The 22,751-nt window shown below is 47.5% G+C and overlaps 1 protein-coding gene across 1 annotated transcript in view; it reads left to right on the forward strand.

Annotated features, from left to right (window-relative positions):
- Window positions 1-22,751, forward strand: part of LOC146860841 (uncharacterized) — a 915,295-nt gene that overhangs the window by 202,126 nt on the left and 690,418 nt on the right. Inside the window, exons 13-14 of the mRNA XM_085646176.1 lie at window positions 6,446-6,586; window positions 6,670-6,834. Coding sequence (XP_085502302.1) covers window positions 6,446-6,586; window positions 6,670-6,834 — 306 coding nt within the window. The remainder of the gene's footprint in view (window positions 1-6,445; window positions 6,587-6,669; window positions 6,835-22,751) is intronic.

Consider the following 22,751-nt stretch of genomic DNA (forward strand, 5'->3'; position numbering starts at 1 on the left):
CACACGGAGAATTATATATTTTTTTAAGGATTTCCCTAAAATCAACTCCAAACCCAAAAGCCTTTAAAGTATTATTCAAATAGCGCCAGTTAACTTGATCAAAGGCTTTTGCCGCGTCGACCGAGATAATAGAAAGGGGAGCACCTAATGTTGTTGCTATGTCAACTGACCCTATTAAAGAATAAACCAAGTCCAGCATTTGCCTACCCGGTAAAAACCCCTTTTGATCTTGATGGATAATAGACCCTACTACCTTACTAAGCCTAGCATTTAGTATGCCTACAAAGATCTTATAATCACTGTTTAGTAATGATATGGGGCGGCAAGAATGACACTGGGTTGGATCCTTACCCGGCTTCAAAATAAGGGAAATGACCTCTTCATTCCAAGAATCTGGCAAGGGTGAGCTTCCTCTAAGGATCCTATTAAACAAACCCAGCCAAATCGGGATAATTTCATCAACTATTAACGAGTAAATCTCCAATGGGATTGCATCGGGACCCGCTGCTTTCCCTTTCTTGTTTTTATTTAAAATTGCGCGTATTTCACCCTCCACTATATCTTGAGTCAAGTTTGCTTGGCAGGCTGGGTCCAATTTCGGTAGTTGTGTTCCAGCTAAACACTGATCAGTAACCTCATCCTCGACCATTAGCTTTTCACTATACAAACCTTGAAAAAACTCCACAAATGCTTTCTCAATATCCCTTTTTTCCTCCATCACTATAGCTCCTACCTTGATCTTATTGATGAAATTACGGGACCTGTCAGATCTACTCTTCATGGCAAGTAACTTGCCACAGTTCTCTCCTCGATCGAAATCACCCAACTTACTTGCCTCATACTTTTTAAGCGTTATTGCTTCCGTTTTAAGCCTAAACTTCATCTGTAGATCCTCTACCCTAGCTACGAGGGTTTTTTTCTCTATGTCCGACGTCTGCCCTCCTTTTAATGCTGTCTCAGCAGACACTAGTTGCTTTTCTAAGTCTTCAATCTCATTTTTTTCTGATCTAATCCAGCCAACTACCGCCCCCTTCAACAGTCCCCTAAGCCAGGCCTTAAAGGTGTCCCATATTATGTGTAAAGGAGCCGAATCCAAGTTATTTTGGAAGAAAAAAGCTGTTTCTCTCTTTAGTAAATCGGGGCTTGAAGGCTGTAAAAGGAATCTCCTATTCAGGGTCCACCTCCTCCGAATAGGCTCAGAGGGAAGATCCAGTTTTATAACCATCGCACCATGAATCGGTTCGTATCTTATTAACCTTACTGACTCTAACTCTGACAGATCAATAAATATGTAATCAATTCTTGAACAGTGATGATTTTTTTGCTATAGAAAGAGTATTCTTTTATCTCTCCCATTTTTTTCCTCCAGACATCGCAAAGATTAAAATTGTTTAACATTGTCCCTAAGTAGGCTTTAACATGGGGTACCGCAATTTGTGTTCTGGGAGAGGATCTATCCAAATTATTATTAAGCAAGACATTAAAATCACCTCCTAGAATTAAAGGGGCATCAAAATCCACAAGAGCTAAACACAAATTATTCAGAGGGTCAATGTCATCCTCATTAGGACCATAATAATTAGCTAAAGTATATTTAGTACCATGGCACCTTACCTCTGCTATTGCCCACCTTCCTCTATTGTCTGCCTGTGACTTAAGGAGCTCCACATCTACATTGGATTTAATAATTATAGCCACTCCTTTTGAACAGCATTGTTGGTCAGAAGCTATTACTTTCCCAACCCACCTTAACTTCTCAAACAGAGATGTAACTGTGTAGTGTCTTGATTTGTATGCCAATGTGTGTGTCACGGACTCTCTGGCTCCCTGCCATACGTGCATTGCTACCCCATCAGGACTGTGGGTTTGTACTTGTGCATTATCATGTCCCTGTTTCATGCTTAGCCAGATGCGTATGGCGTTTACCGGCCACAGGCGGGTGCACTTGTGTCCTGTGTTCGGTTGTGCAGATGTTGGTGTTTGTACCACATTGTGTTCGATGTTGGGGTGCTCTGTGTCCTATGTGTGTGTGCTGCATTGTGTGTGAGATGTCCCTTCAGCTCTGATTTGGCTCACCCTTCTCCCTTTCAGGCAGTGTGGTTTTCACTTCTGTGCTTGTTCAGTGGTGTGATATTGCCGGGTTGTGTGACTTGTGCTCCTGGTTGGTGTTGTTCTTGGGCATGGTTTGTCTGCAGTTGTGCTGTGCTTAATTGTGCATGTGTGCCATTGTGCCCATCTCCCCCCGTCCTCCCAGTCCCTGCTGGTTCCTTTCCCTGTTGCTGTTGTGTCTGTTGTTTTGGGCAGTTTCCGGTCCCCGAGTCCGGCCACCATCTCCAGACTGATGTGGTGGACACCATTTCCTCCATGTCATCCAGCTCCTGGTCTGGCGCTCGACTCCCACCTCTGATGTGCATTGCTGCCTTCTTGTTGTTGGCGTGTTTCTGCTTGTTTGTGCCTTTCACATCATTCCGGATGTACAGGTTTTCTTCCATTATCCTCCTCCGCTCTCAGGCTGCATTCACCTTGTCCAAGATGGCCTGCCATGTACAATGTTTTGTTGCCAATGGGGCTTGTGGGGTTGTCTGCTGGCTCGGATTGCCTCCATTGTGCTTGGCTGTTGTTTTCTGTTTGGTTTGTCTTTCTTTTTCAGGCTTTTGTTGTGCTTATTCCCGCCTGCCGTGTGTGTCGCGGGCCTGGAGGTGCTTATCCCTGCTTTCCTCATCACGAATGCGCTCATCGCACGTTTTTTTGTGTTGTGGTTTGTGTTTTTATCACCGTCGAGGTGGTTGTATCGCAGACATTGGCCGCGGTTTCGGCAGACTATCGCATGGTACCGCCTTGTTGTGAATTCCACGTTAACACAGGGTTATTTTCCCGCGATAGGCTGCGATGTGTAAAGTTGCGTTAGCATTTTTTGGTGATGTTTAGCACACGTTCTTGTGAATATCCCCCTTAGTACTCGAAAATGTATTATTTTTGGGGGTGATTGTTAATCAAATAATGCTTTTTGACAACATTTTCAAAATAGTTTTTCTAAATACAACCTTTTCGCAGTCTAATTTTCTAAACGTTGCCTCTTTTGTCTCAATTGTTTCCACTCTACCTTTTTAAATCAACTTTTAAAGTGTGTGTCCTCCAAATTTATCCAGGTGCTGGAGGAAACCGACAGGAGTACATTTGCAACTGATGAGTGAGAATAAGGCACATTGTGTTTATATTTTTAACCCCTTGGCTGCAAGGCCTCCTTCCCTAAGTGCTAAGCCTTTTTTTGGCTATTTGGGGTAGTTCGCGCTCAGGCCCCCATAACTTTTTGTCCACATAAGATTTCCCTGCTAAATTTACGTCCTTTTTTTGCAACATCCTGGGAATTCTAAGGTACCCAGGGTTTGTGGATTCCCCTGGAGGGGATCAAGAAATTAGTCAAAATACAGCTACATTTTGTTTTTTTTTAGAAAAATTTAAAAAAGTGCTGCAGAAGAAAGCGTCTGTTTTTTTCCCTGCACATGGTGTCAACAAAGGGTTTGTAGCGCTATAACCACCATCTTCATAGCTTTCAAGAACAGACAGACTCTTGTCAGGAAACCAAGTTTTTCAATACAGTTTTGGCATTTTACTGGGACATAGCCCATTTTTCCTATATTTTGTGCTTTCACCCTCCTTCCAGTTAGTGGTAGAAATGGGTCCGGAACTAATGGTGGATCCCAGAAAATTATACATTTCTGAAAATTAGACAGCATTCTAAATTTAGCAAAGGGTCATTTGTGTAGCTCCTTCAAGGTTTTCCTATAGAAAGTAACACTTGAAATAAAAAAAATATTGAACTTGAGTTGAAAAAACAGCCCTTGTGCCCACATTTTCAACTGTAACTTCTTCTAACTAAGACAACATTTTGAAAGCAATATACCATTGCATCCACTGAACATTCAGGGATATATAGGGCTTGTAGAATCATCAAGAATCCGAGGTACCCAGAGCCAATAACTGAGCTACACCTTGCAATGGTTTTTCATTGTGTACCGGGTGTACAGTAATTTATTTAGTAAAATATAAAGAGTGAAAAAAAGGTATCAAGGAAACCTATGTCTTTCTGAAATGGTACCAAAATATGGAGTTTAGAAGCAGAGGTTATCTGCTAGCATGTGAATTAGAGGGCATTTTTTTTAAAATGACATCTTGTTTACACACTGTTTTACATTTGGAAGCCACAAATGCAAAGAAATGCAATTAATAATAACTCTTGTTCTACTATTTTTTGTTTCCCCAAGTCTCCCAATAAAAAAGGTACCTCATTTGTGCGGATAGGCCTAGTGCCCGCAATTAGGAAACAGCTCCAAACACAGCTGGGTCACATCACATTTTTCCACTGAAAGCTGACCCTTTTTTTTCAATGTGTGTATCTGTGGAATTTGGGCCCAAGCTCAACCAGCACTGAGGAAAACCTAGCAAACCTGTATATTTCTGAAAGGTAGACACCCAGCGAATTCCAGGATTGGGTTATTTCTGTGCCTCTCATCAGGTTCTGTGACCCAGAATCCCTCGCAAACTTCAAAATTAATCTAAAAAACACATTTTCCTCACATTTCTGTGATGGAATTTGAATCTGAGGGGAACCACAAATGTCTTTCCATCCAGCATTTCTTCAAGTCTCCCGATAACAATGTTACCTTACTTGTGAGGGTAGGCCTTGTGCCCGTGACAGGAAACGCCCCAAAACACAACGTGGACACATTACAATTTTCCACAAAAAACTGACCCTTTTTTTGCAATGTGTCTAGCTGTGGATTTTGGGGTCTAGCTCAGCCAGCTTAATTGGGAACCTAGAAAACCTGTACATTTTTTAAAACCAGACACCTAGTGGAATCCAGGATGGGATCACTTGCATGGCTTTCCCCACATTTTGTAACCCAGAATCCCATGCAAACCTCAAAATGTGTCTAAAACCACATGAGCCTCACATTTCTGTGATGTAAAGTTCTGTAGTCTGCAGAGAGCCACAAACCTCCATCCCCCTAGCATTTCCCCAAGTCTCCTGATGAAAATGGTACCTCACTTGTGTGGGTAGGCCTAGTGCCTGCAACAGGAAACAGCTCAAAACACAACATGAACACATCACACTCTTCCACTGAAAACTGCCCATTTTTTAATCATGTGCCTAGCTGTGGATTTTGGGCCCTGGTTCAGCCAGCATTGGGGGAAATCTAGCAAACCTGTACATTTTTCACAGCTAGACATCTCGGGGAATCCAGGATGGGCTGACTTGCATGGCTCTCCCAATGTTTTTGTTCTGAGTTCGAAAGTTCTGGAATCTGCGAGAAGCCACAAACATCTGTCCACTCGGCATTCCTTGAAGTCTCTTGATAATATGGTACTTCACTTGTGTGGGTAGACCTAGTGCCTGCAACAGGAAACAGCCAAAAATATATAGCAGAGACAACAAAAGTATCTATCACAAAACAAGCAGGTTATGCAAGGGGAAACCTGTGTTTTTGGTCCCGTGCTTCACGGCCATCTAGGGAAACCTACAAAACCCAGACATTTGCGAAAACTAGACACCCGGAGGAGTCCTTGGAGGTTTGGCTTGGGTGGACCCTCCTATGTTTTCCTTCCCAGAATATCCTGCAAACCTCATCGAATTTCATTTCTGTGTGTGAAAGTTGTGGGATTCCCCTGGTCTCCCGATTAAAACGCTACCTCACTTGTGTGGGTGAGCCAAGTGCCCGTGACAGGAAATGGCCCAAAATGTTTTGTGGAGACATCAAAATTATATATCACAAAATGACCTTGTTTTTGCAAGGAGGTCACCTGCATTTTATTCCCGGGCTCAGAGGCCATCTAGGAAAACCTACCAAACCCAGACATTTCTGAAAAGTAGATACACGGGGGAGTTGATGGTAATTTGCTATTCCTTAAGGCATTATCGCAATTTGCGATGCCTACTAGCATAGCATTTAGGGAATCGCAAATTGCGATTCTCTAAATGCTTGCCGAAAATAAGGAATCGCAATCTTTGCGATTCCTTATTTTGCAAGTAGGTATTTGCCTACCTACATAGCACACAGCTAAATTGCGATTGCAAACGCTGATATTCTGGGAATTTTAGCATTGCGATCGCTATTTCGCTTGCTACATCTGGCCCTTAGTTCCCCTGATCATTTATGTTTACGCACAACACAGTCACAAAGCAATCATGCTGTGCTGGTGTGAGCAAGGGATTAAGCCCTCAGATAGCTTTGGACTCCAGCAGGGCTGTATTTGTATTAACCATTCATTGTCCAAAAGTGGCTATTTACAGTCTCATCATTTTGATAATTATCTCTTAATAAAGTTTACATTTGATTACTTCATATTGAATTCAAAGACCATATCTAGAGGCAGTTTTTTATGTTGGTTAAATCAAAGCTTGCGCTTCTTATTACAGTCCTGAATCTGTGTTCTTGCTTCACAGGTGGTGTCAACATCTTCCAACCTTCGACCTACTTCATCATTGTGCATCTGGCCACATTGGAGCTCCAGCTTCAGATCCAGCTCATACCCATCATGCAACTTTATATTATCCTTCAAACAGTGCACAAGGGGCTAACCTGTGGTAAGCAGCACCGCTTGACAGAGATGATAAGTATTGCTCTGCAAGTGGCAAGAGATTTTAACATCTTCTACTCACTCACTCAGGTCTCTGTGGAAACTTCAACGGTGACATGACTGACGACTTCTTAAATATCAACGGTGTGTTGCAAGGAAGTGCTTCTGCCTTTGCTAATTCTTGGAAGAGTCTCCCATACTGCCCTGATGTTTCATTCCTGTATCTTGACCCCTGTGATTACAATACGGCAGCTGGTAAGCTTCAGAACTTTCTAAAGGTCTACATATTTTTTGCTAATTTTAAAGTGCAAATGTGGACTGTCACTGGATAGAAACTCAAAATTCAAGTGTCGGTGAGTGACCTACAAAGGCCAAGATATAACAGTAGAAGAAATAAACGTTGTGCATCACATTTGATATATGTGCCTTCCTTGGAGTGGCAATGTTAACTCTCATATAAGAGAATGATTATGGAGCATATCTAGATGTAGGCACTAACAGGACTGCCTCTGTCTGCTCTACTTATTGTTCTTTATAGGATTAGTGGGGCAGTGGAAGCAGCAGACCTGATGGCAAGCCTTCATCGGCTCTGATCTTAGGCCCCTTTTTAGGTCTCGCCTGAGCCAGTGCATGCGCTACTTGGCGAGACATTTAGTAGGGGCTTTAAAAAGTGCTACCACAAGCTGCTTTGGCTGGCTTAGCGCTTGCGTTCACGCGCGCGTGCACGCGCACAACTGCCAGCTTTCAGCGCCCGTTCAGGCGCCATCTGGCTTTCCTCTCACTTAACTGCTTTCTCAACGCTCTTCCGCCCCTCCCCCGATGCGTCGCGCTGCTTTCACTTTCGCTCGCACGCGCATGAAGGTGAGTGCCAAGCAGCTTGTTAGATAACACCCTCTGTTTGTTTTGTTAACGTTGCTCCCTCTGTAGTGGGTGCATTTTGTGTGTTTCCTTCATTAGTGTCTGTGATGCATTTTTGTGTGCGTGTTACCATCAAACCTGCACCTTTTTGCTGCCTCCTATTTCAGTGTGTGCTGCATTTCGTCGAATGTTCACTTCTGACGGTGTGCCTTACTCCTTCATCATCTTTTAATTAACTTTGTGTCTCTGGCAATGATACTTTGCATTTCTTTCTTCCTGTGTTTGTGGTTCTGCACATCACATTGTCTCTTTCTCTGTAAGATGATTAACTTTCCAGAGCCCTCTGTCCAAGCCTGCAGACAGGTACGCACTACCGGCTTCTTGGTACAGAGGTCGGACTCGTCCGTCATCGTTGTCAGTTGTGAGATGGACATTGATCAGATGGAAATAGTCCTCTTCGGGTTGATGTAGAGGAGCAGAGGGGTCAAGGCGGGTCCTGCGTTGCATCCTGATTTTCAGGTGCAATGACAACCCTGACGCTCCATCTTAAAGCGCGTGCCTGCTCGTGAGGGGATTTCTGATGTCTTTATGTTTCGCAATCATGTGTTTTTTTATTGTCATTTTTATTTTTTTATTTTTTTACAATATATATACTCTAGAGCATTCAAGTTTATCAGATAGATGCGACAGCGGGACATGCAGTCCAGGAGCTTTATTTTGATTATGGGAATTGTCCCGATTATATAATGGGTTACACAGGACTACAAATCCCATCATGCAGCTTAAAACACTGGACTATATGTGCCTACCCACTTCAGGGACTGGGTAACTAGGGATCTGTTACTTTCAGATCTCACTCCTCACGAAGATTTGCCATCCTTCCTTGTCATTTCCTCTCCCCCCAACCCCCTGTCCACTACTCCCAAATGCCAAAATTTTTGAGTTATCGGCCAAGTGCTCTTTCTGTCCCATATCTGTCAACACAAGTGCATGTACCCCGCCCCTCCCTACTTTTTTTAGTATTTTTAATTTATTTTTATTTTATAAAGTGAATAAGATGAGTAGTCTTTGAAGCTGACAATTCCAGTTCACAGCTGAGACGCTGAGGATGTTTCTAGAAAATGGCGAGATATGTACCGTGAAGTTTCCTTTCGCGGTTCAAGACCAGCGTTATTATTTTGTTTAAAGTTGCTTTGCTGCACTGTGGAATGCTATCCTTCATGCACGAGCCTCTCCTCTGTGCTATCTCTACCAGACACCCTCCCATCCACACATAGCTGGCGCGTGGTGAGAACCTCCTGACATCTGCAGTTGATCAGACCCTCAGCATTCATACATGCAAACAGAGCCCAGATAAAGGCCGCTGGGTTGAGGGACAGCCACACATTCTTTCCCCAATGACCCTCCATGGTCTCCGGTTTTACTCTGAGGATTTTACTGATCAGGCTATTATAATCACGAGCTTGGTAAAAAAACAAAAAACACCCTTGGCTTCACAGTACTCTCTGTAAGGGCATGCTGGCCAGTGCTTGAAAGACTGGTAGGGCTGGTGAAGTCAGTCACGCAAAGGAGAAATGCCCCGGTTCCTCAAGGCCAGTCCACTTCTGTTGACTTTCACCATAGATAGATTGGGAGAGGAGATGGCCTAACGGCTAGGGCGGTCAACCTCGAATCAGGGGAACTGGGTTCGAGTCTCGGCAATGACGCAGAACATCCTGTGATTCTGGGCAAATCACTTAATCCCCTGTGCCTAACAAAAAGAAACAAGCATTGGCATAGCCAATAGGTCTCGGCTTTGGGACCTTATAAGTGTTTAGCCATGCAACGGTTGATATTGTTGCACCAAGGATATTGTGCTGCATAACTAAATACTTATAAGGTCCCAAAGGCGAGACCTATTAGCTATGCCAATGCTTGTTGTTGATGTCACCAGAAAATATGGGGAAAAGCTGTCCACTCTAGGATTACAGGACATCCAGCATTTCCAGTTCCATCAAAACCGAGAAAAACAGTCCTGCATTGGTATCCTTCCCTTGACAGGCATACACTTGACCAACACAGGCTGACAGAAATTTCCTATCCTGTCAGTAGCGCTTAAATAATGTAGGCAATACAAATGTACCACCACAGTTGGGTGTGGTTTCTTCTACTCCTATATGGTGAAGGCAATGCCCCATGATGCACGAACATGATGAAATTACCACCACTTAAGCTCCTCGTAAAAAACATATCTTGAAGTTCATCTGAACCTTTCTCTTCCAGTGTGGTGGAGGTGGTATCGGCTCCACCCGACTAAACTGGAAAGCAGGGGCGTAGCTTGGGTAATAAGATTGGGGGGTGTGAGCTTCAGATTTTCTGACAATCACGCTGGCATATAATGTTTAAATATATTATAGGACAAGCAGGGTGCAGGAGAGGGACCTATGGGACAGTGGAAAGGGAAAGGAATGTGGATTGGTAGGTGTTCCACGAGAGAAAACACAATATTTTATAAAATAACCAACATTCAGAGCACTTTCAAAATAAATAGGGAAGAGTGTTTATGCGTTTTTGTCTGTGTGTATGTAAAGTTCCTTGCTGAAATCCGACGGACGTCTCACAACACCGGACTGAAAGCACCTGTAACCAACTATTTTTCAGAAAATATATTTATTAGTGGAGTACCGCGCCCTAAACACCTCTCCCCCAAAGCTACACACCGGATTGAATGTCTGTTTTCGAAACCTTAGATTGGTCAGTAAATATAAAAAAATAACATTTTCAATAATATGTGGCAGTAAGTATTTGTGGTTAACAACAAAGGAGGTACAGAATGAACTGAATGTTGTTTAGTACAAAATATTTTTTTTTTACAAATATATAGAACATTGCAACACATTTCGGGGCATATTTACAAGCAGGCGTTAAAAAATTATCGCCGCTTTTGCGGCCGTTTTCGGCCGAAAAGCGGCGATAATTTTATCGCCCAATTAGCAAGGCCACGCTAACGCGTGAAACCTTGCTTTAGTGTGGGGATTCTATACGCCCAGCTTTGCATCTCTAATGAGATGCAAAGTGGGCGTTCCTGACCTGACATGATAGGAGAAATGTTGCTAAGCGACATTTCTCCTATCATCAAGCCCCACGCTATGAAGCATAGTGTCAGGAAAAGTAGCGATAACCCCTGTTATCGCTACTTTCCTTACGCCTGCTTCAGGACTGACTTAGCCATGATATCCTATGGAGGGTGGATATCATGGCTAAGTTTGTGAGTCCCTATCAGCAAGCTAACGCCACATTGCGTGAGATTATCGATGGGTTTCCAGCGAAAATCCCACGTTAGGCAGTTAGCGTGAGGATTTTTATCGCTGAGGAGATAAGCGTTGCTAATAGCACGCTATCTCAGCGATAAAAATCCAGGTTCCCAGCGATAATTATCCTCACGCTAAGAGCGCTGAGCGATAATTATCGCCGGGTGTTGCTGATATGCCCCTTCGTGATTACAAAAATCTGAGATTAAAAGATGAAGGGGGCCTTGGCTTTACAGTCAGGTCTCATAGCCTCCTGCAATACAGATTCTATAGCGCAGGATGTAGTTGAGAGCTGTTTAAATTTGTATCGGAAATGAAAATGATAAGATGCAGCTGCTGTTCTACATAATTCTGCTATTAATTCTCTTTTAAGAGCGTGATTGTGTTCGTAGTCATCCCTCCCATACAGTAGACGACATAATTGAAATAGAAGGAAACCAAAATCGGAAAATTTACCGTGAGCAAAAGTCTTGAGAACTGAGTTTTAGCTGCATATGAGAATGTATCCTGCAAAATTAATATTACTGAAGCCATAATATTAGCAAGCCAAGAAAAAGGAAGATGAATCATAAATCATAAATAAATAGGTGGTCCTCAAGAGCAGCCAAATCCGCCAACCACCCCCAAACTGGATCCCAAATCCGGCCTAATTGTTTCCTCAAAGAGTCATTCTCAATTAGCACCATTTCCAGCCAACCTATATTCAAGAATTCCCACCTTATATTCATATTCCAGAGAGTAACCTAGGTTCCAAGCATACTTTGTCAATATATTGTGCAACGTTAAAAGCCATTTTCTATAATACCTCTTCAATTGAATGGCATAGCAGTTTTCACTTTATGCAAGGTGCATAAAGGAAAATTCACTTGATGTGACAATAGTACTCTGAAAGAATGTTAGATTTTCATCTTTTTTTATCTTAGGTTTTCTTTGTCCAGCGCAAGAATGGATTCCCTTTTATAGGGCCAATTTGCAGTCACATTGGAGTTACTTGAGATTGGTGAGGTACCCCGGGATATGAGCAGACGACGCAAAGCATGTTAACAAACATGGGCATCCATGTAGGTTTAGCTAGAAAGATTTTTGTCTCAGTCAGTCTGTCATTCATGAACTGACTGCACTGTGATGTCTGGGGCCCAGCCACGTTGGGTAAAGAATATTATTTATTTGTTTTTATGTTTTCCGAAGTGCAACGTCATTCAAGTGCATGTAAGTTAGCATGCAACAACAGAAAATGAGCAATCACCAGTGAATAATACAAATCCTGAGGACTGAACAAGCTAGTATAAAGAATAGGCAGTTCTATACTGGGAAGATATAACCCGAAATGGAGGTGATCAACTGTTGACGAAAGGACGATAAATTAGGGTTCATGATCAGGTCCCTCGGAACAGAGTTCCAGAAGAGGCAGGAGGCTCTTAAAAAGAATTGGCTTTGAGCATAGGAGGTTCTGAAACAATTACTTTCAAGGAGGGTATCCTTGATTTGTAGACATTTTTTGTCACCGGAGACTGTGACTAGGTCTGTGAGATACGAGTGTGAGTTAGGGTGTTGGCCATTGTAAGTGATCCATCTCAATTTGACCTTAGATCTTGCCTCAGTAGGAAGTCACTGTCATACACCGAGAACAGGGAAGTTGCGATCATACTTTTTAGACGAGGATAGGAGTATAGCAGTGGCATGCAAAGTGGCTTTCAATGAAATGAGTGAGGATTATGTCACACCCACCAGGAAAACATTGCCAAAGTCCACTCTATATTATTACTGGGTGTGCAGCAGAGTTGTGTTGGGCAGGTTACAGAATACATTTAGTTTTCTTTAATGCCTGGCGATGGATGTTAGCCACTTATGAGATACTAATTAGATGAGGTACCATTGAGGTGAAGTATCAAAGTTCATCCTCAATGAGATCACCAGCAGGGAAAACAGGCACAAAATCTGTTGATGGTAATTCTTTAGGATGATCAGGGCCGAATCTGTTTTTTAAAAAATAATTTTATTTATGAATTTCAGGCAGGTGGAATAACAGTGGAGCAAACCCAACCGTGCCCACCCTCAGTCTAGCAAACCCCAATACATAGCTGAAACAGCATATCCTGTCTAGAAGCGCCGAGAGTGGTGACAGACAGTATACTGATGACAAGCAGTTTCCAGTGCAGCTCCCCATCATGCCCATCCACCGTTTGCCCCCTCCCTCCCCCCGAAACCCAACACCCCCCCCTGAGATATCCGTGTGTAGCTGCGCTATGGAAGTGCGGAGATGAGGCAGCCCCCTAAGCTGTATCCCTAGACTGTGGCGCGTCGGTAAGTCTAAGCAGGTGGAGATATCTGGGACATGTAACTTCGTTAAATTCCTGCGCCAACAGCGCCAGAATAGGACGCCAGATAGTGCGGAAGGAATCAGAAGAATGAGAGAGGGCAGCATGTATACGTTCCATCCCAATAATGTACCACAATTTGTGCAACCAACCAGTATGGGTCGGGCGAGTTTGCGTACCCCAGAGCGCTAATATGTGGTGTACTGCTAAGCCCACTGCTAACCCCATTTGTTCCCCCGAATTGATTTCAGCGGAAAAGTAATGGCATTAGGCAGCCCTAACAGAGTATAGGCAGGGAAGCGGGGTATTTCCGTTTCAAAATAAGTATCGACATCATTAAGGACTGCAGTCCAGTACCCCGTAACCTCCCTACAGTCCCAGAGGATGTGCGTCAACATCCCCTCTTCGTCGCAACCCCTCCAACAGGTGGGGCTGCGGTCTGCGCTAATTTTATTAAGGGGGCCCGGGGTCAGGTACCAGTAAAGAGCCACTTTAACCGCTGCTTCCCTGCTCGCTGTGTTTCTGGCAGTATGATTAGCTCTATAGTAAATCTGTTGCCATTCCTTCCAGGAGAGACTCCTACCTAGCTCTGTCTCCCATCAGCGCTGCCCAGCAGAGCGCTCCAGGAGAGCCGGGGGACGTAACAGACGATAAAGGTCAGAGATCAAATGGTGGCCAGAATGTTTTGATAAAAGCCATTTCTCATAGGTCGTGAGGTGTCGGCTAACCAGAGGCCGCATGTCAGGGTGCATTAACCAATGGCGGATTTGAAAGTATTGGAAGCGTTTGGGACGTTTGATGCCGTGCCAGCCGGTCACCTCAGCAAACAGGAGGAAGCCGTCAATATCAAATAGATGCCCAGCAGACTTACAGGCCGAAGCCCGCCACTCTGGGAACGCCCATGTATCAAGGCCGGGAGGGAAGGCTGGGTTATCGAATAGGGGCGTAAGTGGCGATGGGAAGGAGGTGAGATGGTGCCGGGTCGCCACCGCGTCCCAGACCCACACCACCGATCGCGTGATAGGAGATTTGTTAAGATATGTCGGTCTATCGGAAGGCTTCAGGAATGGTACCTTCCACAAGGAAAGACCGGCCATCGCCCGGTCTTGAAATAGCCATCGTTTCTCAGATTCAGGCCTACTCCATTCAACGAGATATCCGAGTTGCACCGCCCTATAGTAAGTCAATAGGTGGGGAATCCCCTGCCCCCCTTCTTCCGGAGATCGGTAGGCAATCTCTTGGCGCACTCGTGGGCGTTTCCCTGCCCAGATAAAATGGTGTAGCTCCTGTTGGAGTGAGTGGATGTAGCGCATGGGAGGTCCCACCGGGATGGTCTGAAAAATGTATAATATTTTAGGCAAAATGAACATTTTAACCGCGGCTACACGGCCCAACAGCAACAGAGGATGGGACCGCCATTTGCGAAGATCGCGCGTGATTAGGGAGTGGAGATGGGAAAAGTTTCAAGCTATTGTCTGATCCGTGGACGGGGCTAGGATGATCCCCAGATAGGGGAGCTCAGACTGCGGTCGCACGCCTCCGAGTTCTGGAAAGTTGCACTCGAGATTGCTCTCATTGAGACCCAGCGGCAGCCACATGGATTTCCCCACATTAACTTTAACGCCCGATACCTTGCCAAAATCAGTCAACTCCTGCAGAAACGCTGGGACCGATCGGTTGGAAGCTTCCAGGGTCGCCAAAATATCATCGGCGTATAAACTGACGATGTGACGCTCCCCCCAAAGGGAATACCCGAGATGTTGGGGTTGTCCCTAATCCGTTGCGCTAGGGGCTCGATATAAAGCGCAAAGAGCAGAGGTGAAAGAGGACACCCCTGTCTCGTGCCCCGCCTGATATCGAACGGCTGCTTGCTAATCCCATTCACCCAGATCGTCGCAGTGGGTCGGTCGTAGCAGCTCGCAACCCAGGTCCTAAAGCGGTACCCTATGCCGAAGCGCTGTAGCATCTGATCTAAGAAGCCCCAATCCACCCTGTCGAACGCTTTCTCAGCGTCGACTGAGAGCAACAGAGCGTCCAGCTCCATATAGTGGGCTTTGTCTATTAGATGCATCAGCCGCTTGGTGTTATAACTGCTTTGCCAGTTGGGTATAAACCCCGATTGATCGGGTTCAATAATGCCCGGCAGGCGGGGGCCCAAACGAGCCGCCAAGATGCCCGTGAACAACTTTAAGTCGAGGTTGAGTAAGGAAATGGGGCGGTACGCCGCGCACTGAGTGGGATCCTTCCCGGGCTTGGGGATCACCACGATATCAGCTTCCAACATATCCATCGGGATGGAACCCGGTCCCTCGAAGGAGTTGAACAAGCGAGTTAAAATCAGGGCTATAGGCTGGCAGAAGGCTTTGTAAAAACCCGCCGAAAACCCATCCGGTCCAGGGGACTTCAGGGGTTTGAGGCGAGAGATCGCACTAATGACTTCCTCGACCCTGATTGGCGCATCTAACGCTGCAGCACCAGACGGGTTTGAAGCGGTTGCCGCTGCCTGGTTGAGGTACGCTTCCCCCGAGCCATCGACTGGAAGGTCCCTACTATACAGAGTGGCGTAGAAGGTACGGAGAGTCTCTGCGATTTGTTCATCACTTTCAACCCGCTCCCCGGCCGAAGTGCAGAGGGCCTCGATTTTAGACCGCTGAGCCCGAGCTCAGAGTTTGCTCGCTAGAAGCCTCCCCGTCTTGTCCCCCCGACGTAGTATGAGTGTTTGAGTCATAGAGCGCCATATTCCGCCCTGTCCAAATCCAGGCTAGCCAGTTGGGCTCGAGCCGCCTTCAGCTGCCGCCAGATTCTCGGGGCTCCAGTACGACAGTGTACCCTCTCCAGCTCCGCCACTTTGGCTGTTAAGTCTGCCCGTTTCTCTTTACGGGCCTTGTTATCCGCCGCAGATATGCCGATAAGTTCCCCTCTCACCACCGCTTTAAGGGCCCCCACAACGCAGTCAAGGGAACGGCAGGGGAGTCGTTAAGCGACAGGTAGTCAGTAATGCATTTATGCACTTGCTTGGTGACCCGAGGGCGCTGTAAAAGGGACTCCCGGAGACGCCATCGCCCCACCGGCCGGCGCAAGGTGCGAAGGTCGACCGAAACCGTCACCGCATCATGATCGGACAGGGCCGCCAGAACAATCTCCGCATTACCAACCAAATCGTGAAGGTCGGGCGTCCCCAGAAAATAATCCAATCGAGCATACGTTTGGTGCGCATGAGAATAAAATGAATAGTGAGTGCTATGAGGATGAGCTGCTCGCCAAAGATCCATCAGCCCCCTACTCTGTAGCCAATCCCGCCCCGCACTAGATATCGCCCCCACCCCCCCATGCCGTTGACCAGATCTGCCTCTATCAGGATCCATGACCAAGTTGAGGTCGCCGCCAATTAAAATATGCCTATCATGGTGGTGGAGTATTTCGGACAGGGCATCTATAAGGAAGGGTTCTTGCCCAGAATTGGGAGCATAGAGGGAGCCCACCACAATAGGGGTACTGCCCACCCAGATCGTGTACGCTAGTAGCCGTCCCTTAATCTCCGCTAGTTTGTCACCAACGCTACCCTGAAAGTGTCTTGCTACTAATATGGCCACCCCCCCTTTCTTATCTGGCCGGGAGGAATAGAATTGGTGGGGAAACGCCCGAGACCTCATCCTATGCCAGACTTTTGGTAGGAGATGTGTTTCCTGCAACAGGCAAATCGAGGCCCCGGAGTTCTCCAAGTAACTCAGGATCGCCCGCCTCTTGATGGGGTTGTTCAGCCCCTTCACATTGAGAGTAAGAACTTGGGTCATCGTGGGAGACATAGCAAGTCTGTGGAAGTGTGCGCTGTGACCACCATCAAGTAATGCGTGTAAAAAAGTGACTCGGCGACTGCACCCCTACCAGGCTCCCTAACCCGCCCCCATAGGTCCCTGAAGCCACACACCGATATCCCCCCGCCCACCGCCCCGCAAAACCCACCCCCTGCCCCCTCCCCCACCTCCCCCAATCCCAACCAAACATCCCCAACAACCAACAGTGATCAATGTCCTCAGTCCAAGCTGCGGTCCAACGGAAGAAGAAAACTGGGTGAGCAGAGTTTTCAGGCGACCCGGGCTCCCCGCCCACCCCCCCCCCACCACTGGCTGCGAAAGTGTAGTGCAAGTTAACATCCCCATAGTGTAACTATGGTGAGATCGGTCTAGAAGTGTCTCTGGTTACTGCAGCGAGGGCCGCAGCCCTTTCGGTGGTCATCGTGGCGTGGTCCGGCTTCACTTGCGCCAGCCATGAGCGTCGGCCCCCCACCGTTTGCCACCCCTCCTTTGAAGAGCGTTGCGAGGGCCCTGGAGTGGAGTCAGGACTGTTCTGCGTAAGGCCGAGTAATTCAGAGGCCTCTCGGAGAGAGCGGACCTGGTGCAATTTACCATTCCATTTGAAGATTAAACGGAAGGGATGACCCCACAAGTAAGACACGCCCTTGGCCTTCAGGAACGCAGTCACAGCTTTAAAGGCCTTCCATTTCTGAAGCGTGAAGGAAGCCAGGTCCTGGTACAGAGCAATGGCGTGCCCCTGGTACTTGAGTGGCTGTTTGATGCGAGTCTCCTTCAATATGCCCTCCTTGAGGGGGAAGTCCGGCAAGAAGGCCAAGATATCTGGAGGGGGAGCTGGCGCCCTTCTCCCAAGGCCCACCCTGTGGGCGTGATCGATGCGAATTTCAAAGTCCTGGTCAGCCCCCAGAATATCTCGAAAGAGGCCCTGTAGATATTCCGTCACGTTGGCCCCTTCCGCCTGCAAAGGGACCCCCCGCACGTGAATGTTGTTGCGTCGAGATCTGTTTTCGAGGTCCTCCGCATGTGCCTGAAGGTCGACCTGTTGATCCCGAAGCCGAAGGACCTCCTGTTGCAACTGCTCCAGTTCTTCAGATTTAGAATGCTCGTCGCTTTCAATGGCGGCGACCCGCTCCCCTAGCTCATCTACGTCTCTGCGAATTTCTCGCACCTCACCTGCCACCTCTTGTTTAAGTGTTTGAAAGTCGGCGCGGAGGGTGTTAAAAACCTGACTCCAGGAATGCCCTGGTGATAGGCACCTCCCCCTCTTCCTGTCGAGGGGACTGCGTGGGTGGGGACGGGGTAGGGCTTCTCCCACCCCCAGCAGCCGCCCCTTTTGTGAGCATGTCTTTTACAGAACGATCACCTTTCTTCCGCATGTTGGCCATGCTAGCGCCACTGGCAAAAAGGCCGAGGGCAGGCGTAGGGGCCGTAGCCGTGCTCTGAGATGCAGAGACCGCCTAGACGCCCCCCACAGAGTGTCGGAAAGGTCAGGATCCTCTGCCCCCACAGGTCGCCGACTAGCCTCAGGATAATGAATGGACCACCGGAGGGGCAAAAGTCGGGCCTCAGCAAGGGCGAGGGCGAGGCTCAGACAAGTTGGGGGGCACCCCACGACTAGCTCCGGGGCATACCGTCCGACGAGGAGCCCCCGCCCAGGCAAGGAGCAGCGCCAACAAGACCGAGATTACCACCGGAGAATCTCCCAGCCGGGGCGGCACCCCCCGGCGCTCCAAAACCAGGGCAGCAGACCCAGTCCTCAGGGCCCACGAGTGGTGCCCACTATTAAATCCCCACACCCGTGGGGGAGCTCCAAAGGCTTTAAATGCGTGACAGGGGAGCACGTCCCAAGAGTCCAGCTAAGATGAGGGCCCCCGGCCCAGGTCCCACCCAAGCCAGGACCAAAGCACTCCGTAGTCCGTGTCTCCAGGGGTGAAGAGGCGGGGGCAGGCAGGGCAGTAGGCCGAACACCGCAGCAGGGACAACGCACTCCGGATCCCCCCAGCAGGCATCCGGAGCGCGGACGAGCAGCCTCAATATGCCCACCGCCCCAATGCAGGAGATGCCCAAAGGTTCCGTGTAGATGGGATGGGGGCCACCAAAAAGTCCAACAGTCCAGACGACTTCCCCCAGGTCCGGGAAGGCGCGCAGTCCACCCAGGCAGCAAGGCACTGAGGCTGGGGACGGACACACTCTGCTGGAGAACCAGAAGCTGAGGCAAGCAATACGGGGCCCCTCCACACGCCCCCAGGTCTCACCAGTTCTCACCAGGGCGGGCAGTAACCACACAGGCCCATGCAGTCTCCGTTCTGCCCAGGGCAGTGCCACAGCCGTATCAGCCCACACCTCTGCTCTCACCGGTGGCGCGGGCCGTTTCTCACGGGCTCCAGGGACGGTGGGCGCTCTGAGGAATCACTCCTAGGCCCGGAAGCCCCCTCGGCCCCCCGCTGGGCGATCACACCGTCTTCAAGGCACACATCCTCACGCCCCGCCGCAACACTGGAGCGCCACCGCCTCTCTATGCCGGGCCGCCGGCTGACCGATGAAGCGCACACCCGCGCGTCTAGGCCCCAAAGCCGCGTCCTCGATTTTTGCGTCATGGGTATGCTGCAGCGGCAGCCGGGTGCGGAGCAGGGCACACACCCCTGCCCCTCTCCACAGCACCGAAGTTGCACGCCATCCACTCAGCACCGCGGCGCGTGTCCCCACTCCTCCAGGGCCGGACCACAGCCGGGGACTCCGCCGAAGGGACACCCGCCGCCGACTCCACCAGCTGTTACACAGGCGTCATTACACCAGCAGGGTGCCAAATCCCGGACAGAGCAGAGCGCGGGATACGGCGATGCCACCAACTGTCCAACGTCGCTCCACCGCTCCACGGAACGGCAGACTACCAGTGAAAGCCAAGGTGAGGGGACGACCTGTGTCGGGGAACCGGGGAAGAAGGGCCGCGGCGGGGAGCCTCAGCAAACCGCGTCCGATCAGGCCACCATCCTAGCCACGCCCCCTCTGAATCTGTTTTTGAGTGTGAATGAGAGCATATAAACTCTGCTGTTATTCATTGAATTGTAGATAGGTGTTTATCATCTGTGGTTGCGGGTTCTTGTGGTGTGGCAAACTGGTTGTAGAGACACTCCTGTACCCTCACAAATAGATCTCATTGGTTCAATGTACCAGGCGTGCCAGTACAGAACCCAGAGGAACCCTATAGGTCACTAAGGAGGAAATAGGTAGATAATTTAGATATAAGATACTTTCAAAGGCCGTACTACTCAAGTGGCCGGTTCTAAACTTTTTGTACAGAGGCTTTCACTGTTTTAGGGCTGTGAGGGACTCAGAGTTGGAATATTATTGGGATGTGATCATATCAATCAATTTCCATTGGTGGTGAGGATTTGATTAGCGATGAACTATCAATGATGAGATAAAGTATTCATCCATTTGTGTGTGTTGGTGTATGGAATGTTGATGAAGATTATGTAGCTGCACAAGAGCTCCAAGGAATTTAAAAGCTTTACAATTATTGTTGCCCGAGTCAACCAAGAAGGTGCTATTTGTGGAAAGCCTGAGATACTCAGTAAAATTTGATTCAAAATAGGCCTTTTGCCCGGAAGATGGGTAGATAATATGCATGTATTGCCAACTGTTTTACAGTCTTTTTCCTGCAAGGTGCAGCGGGAAATTTTGGGATTGAATTTAGATCACTATTTAAAAAAGGTAATGGGGATCTGAGTTGGCACATCATACTTTCTAGTTTGGACCATAACAGGAATAGCACAGTGATCAGACCAGAGAAGTAGTACAGGAATATCAACCAGTGAAAGCAGATTAGAGAAGATAGAGTCCAGAATATTTCTTGCACTATGAGTAGAAACATTAACTAACTATGGGAGACCCAGTGCCATAAGATCTCAAGTGATAGAGGTGGCCTGACAGAAATTCACTTCATTAAAGAGAATATTAAGGTTTCCCAAAATGGTAATATTGGCACATTTAGATAAAAAATATCGAGCTCAACCTACCCCGTGGGACCAGGAAGGCAGAAAATTAAAGCGGCTGATTGAGTAAAAGTCTAAGCGATTCCAAGTGAACAAATCATTCACTCACAGGCTGGAATGGGTAACTGTTCAATTCTTCACGAGATCTCTAGTTCAAAAAATAACTGCAAGACCTCCTCCTCACCTCACCAAACGTTCATGCCTGACAATGAAATAATCATCAGGTAAGGCCAGAGCAATGGCCGGGTGGAAGAATCTTTCAGACAATTTTCATTCAGAAACAGTACATGTGCTTTTTTGTCAATTACAAAGTTAAAAACTTCTAAGTTAATTTTTCCCAAAGAGAAACAGTTCAAACTACACTTATGGTAAGCTTGACTGACAACCATGGAGGTAACGTGGATCTGTAGATACCAAGCCAGCTCCAAGTTACAGATCACAGTTGCAGCAGCCTTCAATATTCAAAGAAAGACCCAAGCTATGCTGATATGCAAAGGATATTGAAGGGCATAAGGATTGGAACTGAGCTGCAGAGTAAATGAGCCTGCATGTGGTAAAATTGCCAGGGTTCCAGGCCACTGGGCCCATTTGAGAGTGAATGGGTGCAGACGACAGGGTTATTTTTGATGTGCCAGCGGCATGCCTGCGATGTGCGTGCACGCACCGCCCTTCCTTAAATAGTGACGAGGCTGTGTGGAGTTTGACATGATGCTCGGAAAACTAGAGCGCTCAAAATGGCTCCTAAAACACACAGCCAAGATGGCCGACTTGTTTTCATACTGTTTTGACACAACTCGTGATTACTAAGTTAATAAAATTCCCCCAAAAAATATAAAACACAGAAAAGAACACCAGATCCCAAACTTTCCCCAGCAAATATTTCAAACCTTTTCACTATGTCAGCCTCAGGAAAAAGATAAGAATATTTCAGCATCTACATACAGTAAGAGCACATCTTCCCACAACCTTTCTTAAAGAACCAATGCTAACCACATTGTCTGTCAGCACCCCAGAAGAAACCTCCGCCACCTTGAAGTCCATACACTCACGGGCCACATCGAACCTGCCCCCAGCACTCCTACTCCAGAGGACTGCAACCTATCAGCGCAATGCTCACCCCCATTCTGAATGCCTCCACTTTTGCGACTTCCCAGATGCTTGGGAACACGCAACTGTCGTCCATTGTTGAAGAAACCCTCTGCGGACCCTTCAGCACTCGTCAACTACAGGCTGACCTCCTTGCTACTATTCCTGGCTAAGGTCTTAAAGAAAGTCATTAACAGACACCTCACCAAATATCTTAACAACCACCAAGTTCTCTACACCACTCAGTCTGGTTTCAGACCCAACCATAGCACCAAAACCGCCCTCATCGCTGCCACAGATGACACCTGCTTGACTCTTGATAGAGGAGAAGCGGCGGCCCTCATCCACCTCGACCCCTCCACTGCATTTGACACAGAGTCCACCCCCATCCTATTCCAATACCTACACGACATTAGAATCCTATGACATGCGTGCCAGTAGATCTGCTCCTTCCTGACTGGAAGGATCTAGTCAGTCAGCCTGGCACCGCACACCTCGGACTCCAGCGACCTCATCTGTGTAGTTCCGCAAGGATCCTCCCTGAGCTAGACCCTCTTCAATGAACACACACGCCCTCTAACAAGCATAATCAGCTCTCCCAACATCAACATCCTATCCTATGTTGACACCACATAATGTATTCTCTCCATTATGGACAAGATGCCCAGTACCTGGATCAAGCATGATTAAAAAAAAACCACTGGATTAAGACTGACTACTGTCTGAAGCTGAGCACAGACGAGACCAAAATTGTGAACTTCGGGAAGAGCACATCACTGTGGGACTCCACTTGGTGGCCAACAGAGCAAGGAC

This window comes from Triturus cristatus, chromosome 3_1, assembly GCF_964204655.1.
Source record: "Triturus cristatus chromosome 3_1, aTriCri1.1, whole genome shotgun sequence".
Lineage (NCBI taxonomy): Eukaryota > Metazoa > Chordata > Amphibia > Caudata > Salamandridae > Triturus > Triturus cristatus.